Consider the following 5720-nt stretch of genomic DNA (forward strand, 5'->3'; position numbering starts at 1 on the left):
CTTAGATTTGTCTTCTCTGGCTCCTCATTAATGAGTTCCACAGGACAATGCTAAGTCTAGTTATGCAGCCTTAATTGGTTTAGTTACAACCAGATAATTCCTTTTTTCTTCTCATGGAGGCCTTTCTGTGTAAAGACATTTTAGCTGGAAGATGCTAATTATCGATGAGGAAAAAGTAACACCTGAAGAGTTCATTCTCCATCTTGTTCCTTGGTTTTTCCTTTGAACTCTCTCCACCCGGCCGTCTTTCCCACTTCATCACTTCTCCCCCACCATCATAAAAGAGAGCTCATCCCTGGCCAGGCGGCAGAACTTTCTTTTTCACTTGCCTAGAAGTTGTTCCTTCCACAGCTGTTTCGGGGACATGGACAACCTACAGGAGACCTTCCTCAGCCTTGAGGATGGCCTGGACTCCTCCAATAGCCCTGGCCTGCTGTCCTCCTGGGACTGGAAAAACAGGGCAAGGCCTTTTGAGCTAAATCAGGCCTCCCCAACTCAAAGCCTTTCCCCGGTTCCATCACTGGAGTCTTATTCTTCTTCTCCCTGTCCAGCTGAAGCTGGGCTGTCCTGTGGGCATGGCGGGACCAGCAATGGGGGCAGCAAAGGCTGTAGCAGCCATGGGTCTGGTGGCCTAGTAGAGGTGGACTACAATATGTTAGCTTTCCAGCCTGCCTATCTGCAGAGCACCGGTGGCCCCAAGGCCCAGAAGGGCACCAAAGTCAAAATGTCTGTCCAGCGGAGAAGAAAGGCCAGCGAGAGGGAGAAGATGAGGATGAGGACCTTGGCAGATGCTCTGCACACTCTCCGGAATTATCTGCCACCTGTCTACAGTCAGAGAGGCCAGCCACTCACTAAGATCCAGACCCTCAAGTACACCATCAAGTACATTGGGGAACTCACAGACCTCCTCAACAGTGCCAGAGACTCCAGAGCCCAGAGTATGTGAGCTTTGCTCCTCAGGGATCTGACCAGTTCTAGCCCACTGGCACAAGTAGAGGAGCTTTAAGGACCCCCTCCAAGTATCTTACAGGACAACAGCACAGAGTTACTTGTGACAATCTTCTGACCTGAGAAGTTCTAAGGGAATCTCATCGCCTGTTGGAACCACCACACTTTACTGCCAGTCAAGCAAAAACTTGTTTCCAGTTTTTCCCAGCATCTCTCCAGAGATTCATTCTTTGCAAAGAGACAGATTATTTTGCCCTTCTGTGTCTGTTTAAGGTATTCCAACAAGTCAATGCATTTTAAATGCATTTTTTGATAATGTAAAATATGAAAATTAATCTTCTACTGCCATTTTTGGTGTTGAACGCATTATTTCTTAGTTGCTAACTAAGCCAGTGGGACACCTGGATTCTTATTTGGAAAGATTTGTGCCAAGTAAGGAGTCAGAGGCCTGTTTTGGGGTGTGTGTGTGTTGTGTGTTTGTGTAGAGGGAGAGAGAAAAAACGAGAGAGAGAGAGAAAGAGAGAGAGAAATGGAGACAGACTGACATTCTGCCTTTACTTTTGCTGGGACCAAAATCACTTCAGTGGAGAAGGAATTGGTGTCACAGTAAGTAGAAAGTCCCAAGCAGCCAGGTTAGGCTAAGGTAAGGCAGAGTGCATATCCTAAAGACCAAAATTTCCTCTGTAAGGCAAGGGAGGGTAGGCTGTGTACTCACACTGTCTGTATATCGGGAAATGAGGGTACTGGAAGAAGGAGGGGAGGAAGTTACAACACCATGAGGAGGCCTGAAGCAGGGCTCAGAAGGGAGGAGGTCCCGTCTCAGGTCTGTTGTGAATATGACCTCATTTATCCCTCCAGTCGCTCATTTTTCAAATGAAAAGATTAACTCAAAACAAAGAAACACGAAGAACATTTGAGCTCCATAGATAATAAGTGATAAGGTACGGATTACAACTCAAGTCTGTAACCCCTCCAAAAGTATTTCTTCATCCATAATATCCTGCCTTCCTACCCACCTGCCTTCTTCACCCCACATGTCCTTCTCCACTCCACATGCCCCCAAACACAAATGCACGCCATCCTCAAGGTGCTTATTTTGCAGGGCTAATTTGAATGCATGGAACTTTGAACTAAGGAGCTTCTCAAAAAAATTGGGTTTTATCAGGTTGCCTTTTTCTCCTCTCATAACTATTAGTATGTTTTGTCAGTGAATCTTCTGTTTATGTCTCCTATTATCTTTTTCTACTTGTGGTTTTTCTTCTGTTTGGTGATGTAAATTACAAAGACAGTTGTGTTTACAACTCCATATATGACTTATACACATTTTTCTTTGCTGATACAAAAAATATAGACATAAGTATGATCTCGTATATACGAGATATGTATATATGCAAAGAATCTCTTTAATTCTGCAAATTCTTTTTAACTTATCAATCTATAGCAACAATTATTTTGAGTTACAAAAACCTGTGATATAAGTACCAGCACACGTTGATTTTATAGCTAAGGAAATTAAAGCCTGACTTTTCCAGTCACAGATGTGAAAAGTATAGTGGAAAACAGAGTTTCCAACAATGTGCCCTAGCACAGGTTTTGCACAATTTCTTTAATGAAGCACCTTCTGAAGGATATTTAAGTTGTTTTCAGAGTTTTATTGTTACCAAAAAATGCTGTAACAAATATCATAGATAGGTAGCTTTATTCACTGGTATTTTAATTAGCCTGAAAAATTCCCAGAAAGGGAATGTGACTGAATGCTCATTTTTAATCTTAACAAATGCTACTTGATTACTTTCAAAGTTTGTGGTTATTTACATTCTCACTAATATCATGTGACAGAATCAATTGTCCTACATTGCCACTGGATATTACCAAACTTAAGAATTTTTAACGGACAGAAACAGTTACACTGTGTTAATTTTAATTTTCCTATCTGTTATTTGAAATGGATGTCTGCATTTTATGTGATTGTTATTAATTTTGGTTTATCTTCTATAGTGTGCACTTTATGTTTTTTGTGATTTTCTGTTAGGTTATCTTCTTGTTTAATTTGGGAGAATTCTTTGTACATTGTTGTAATACTTCTTTACAATCTATCATTTTTATATCCTTTTTATGGTGTCTTCTATTCATGATTTTGATTGTAGTGTCTTTTGCTCTTTGAAGCTTTCCCTTTTTATATAATCATCTCTCTTTTTTTGTTGACTGACTCATGTGGTTTTTCCTCTTTGCTTAAGTTTTCCTAGTTTTAAAGTTGTTCAAATGATCTTATTTTTTCAAATATTTTTATTATTTACTATGGGTCATTAATATACCTGTAATTTACTTTTCTCTATAGTGTGTGAAAGAAATTTAACTTTATTTCTGTTTTTAAAATTGAATTATATGTGGTAGAACAGAGTTGTTAAAATATCCTACTTATACAAAAAAGCTTCTCATATATTGGAGGCTTTTTGTGTGTGTTGGAGAAGAAACCAGAAAACATTGTAGAATATTAAGACTTTCTCCAATGGACCTGTACACGTATAGGTGTTTGTGTGGGTACATTCATGTGTATTTGTATGTGTGCATGCATGAACATGCATAGGTGTGTGTTATGTTCTAATGTGTTACGGAAGGAACAGCAGAAAGGACAGTAATGTGTGGGGGGAACTAGCTGATCTAGAAATCAACTTTTGGGTCAAATGATATTTTCCTTGTCATTTTTAAACAAGTGGGAATTTGCTTTGATTATTTTCAAGGTCAATTATAAAAATAGTTCAATAGCTTGGGAAAGTTTGGTTGCCCTAGAGACCAAGTAATACAGTTGAATTAAAAGTGTCTTCACTTTTAAAAAATTCCACAGAGCCAGACTCACCTGTTCTCTGGGCCTGTCCTTTGCCCTTCTGAGAGGCCCTCAGGAGGGTAGGCCTCTGGAAAGCCAAGAAAAGGTGACAGCTTTCTGGGAGGAGCCTCTGGCCCAGAGCTTTGTCTGTGTCTTCTCTAGACTCTACATGCTGACCAAACTCCATCCAAGACAGGCAGCAGTACAGGAGCATTGGAGTCCAGCAGCAAACAGTCCCCAGTAAAGCTGCCTCCCTTATAGGGAGCAGAGCTGGAACAGGTCCATGATCCTTCTGGTTAAATCATGTGACCTGGGCAATGCTCAAGAATAGGAACAAGTTATTTCTGGTGCTTAGATAAAGATTGTAGAACCACAATTCACATGATGTGCTGTGGTCAGTATTTCCACTAGGGCTGGGCATTACCCTTCCTGTTTTGAGGATAGGGAAACTGAGGTTTAGGGTGTTTAAGCAATGCAAAGTCACATGGTTAGATAGTGGCACATGGTTGGCTCATTAGCTCTTGGGTGCAGCTTCCATTGCAGAGCTAAAGCTTTTTGCCTGTATCTTGCTGCCTTCTTTTCCAGCTTGCTCTGAGGATGTGCACTAGGCTTGGTCATGGGAGAGACTCCTCAGCAAATGCTCACTCCTGGGGCCTTGGACTGCCTTTTTCCTTCCCTCCCTCTGGGGCCCTCATTTCTTTCACCAAGTGAAGCATTTCGGAAGGGGCTGTTCAGCTTTTCCTCCAAATTATTTCCCTTTGAACCTTGAATGTTTCCTCAGAAATTCCCATCACTTCCTTTGCTGGCACTTAGAGTTTTTGCTTAATCTACAGAGGAAATCTGGCATCTGTTCATTCATGCTCAATAAAGTGGTCCACAATTCACACTGGGTTGAGGTTTCTTTGTTCTGCTTGTTGCCTCTATCACATGAGTTAATCAGGAGAGAGGCCAAAGCAGGGTGTGTGTGTGTGTGGGGGGGGTTCCTCCTGCAAATTGACAAGTTGACGAGTTACTTTTGCATTAAATTTTTTTGTAAAAACAACAAGGGCTGGATGTAGCTCAGCCAGTGCCTTTGAGGGCCTGTTACATGGGCTTAGAATGTTATCTGCCTATGCTGAGACTTTGTTTGATTCCCATTTAGACTCTAGGCCACTGGAAAGGGGAATCCCTGCTCCAGCCTGGGCCTTAACCTCTATGGGCTCAGCTCATGTTGGCTTGGAAAGAACCAGGGATCTGCTGGCTCCTCTTCTTTTGTCCTCCTGCTGGGAAACTGAGAAGGTGTCTGACTTGTACCTCTTACAGCTGCCTGGAAGGACTTGATCTTGATATTTTGGTCTCAGAAAGACCCTGAACTCCAAGGAAGAAGAAAGCACACAGGCTTCTGGGAAGGCTGGGGTAAAGGACAATTATTTGTCTTTTGGGTTTGGAAGCTGTCAACCTTCCCTTCCTTAGTTATGTTCTCCACATGAACTCTACAGACTTTCTCTTCTCTTCATTAAGTTAAGTGGGGAGACCTGGCAGGGCTGGAGACCTGGGACCGGTGGGGGAGAAGTGTGTTTAGAAAATCCTGTCGTAGCTATTTTCAGCCCAGGAATCCAGTGTAGCTCTATCATCTGAGGTGCCCAACTCAGAGCCAAGGGCTTTTTGTATGTTTTTCTCCATTAATCTTAATGGTTATCAGGAAGAGATAGCTATCAAGAGGCCAAGTAACTTCATCCAAGGTCACATAATTGGTGCAAAGTCAAGGAATCTATTTTGGTCTGCTTGACACATGTCTTTAATGATACTAAGTCTATGTGTCAAAATGAAGCAGTGATGAATGGAACTGGAGAACATCATCTGAAGTGAAATTAGCCAAAGGCTGCATGTTTTCTCTCATATGGAGGATATAGGCCCAATAAAAATACAAGCAATCTTATATATACATAAAAATATGTACAGAACATGT

At 41.6% G+C, this 5720-nt stretch overlaps 1 protein-coding gene across 1 annotated transcript; it reads left to right on the forward strand.

Annotated features, from left to right (window-relative positions):
• The first annotated feature begins 364 nt into the window (after nt 1-364).
• On the forward strand, nt 365-946 carry Msgn1 (mesogenin 1). Its single transcript, XM_020172591.1, has one exon. The coding sequence runs from the start codon at nt 365-367 to the stop codon at nt 944-946; it is 582 nt and encodes a 193-aa protein (XP_020028180.1).
• Nucleotides 947-5720: the final 4774 nt, after the last annotated feature.

Source organism: Castor canadensis, chromosome 12 (assembly GCF_047511655.1).
Source record: "Castor canadensis chromosome 12, mCasCan1.hap1v2, whole genome shotgun sequence".
NCBI lineage: Eukaryota > Metazoa > Chordata > Mammalia > Rodentia > Castoridae > Castor > Castor canadensis.

Coding starts and splice junctions, on each gene's coding strand:
- Msgn1 (XM_020172591.1), top strand. CDS start 365: ATGGACAACCTACAGGAGACCTTCCTCAGCCTTGAGGATGGCCTGGAC.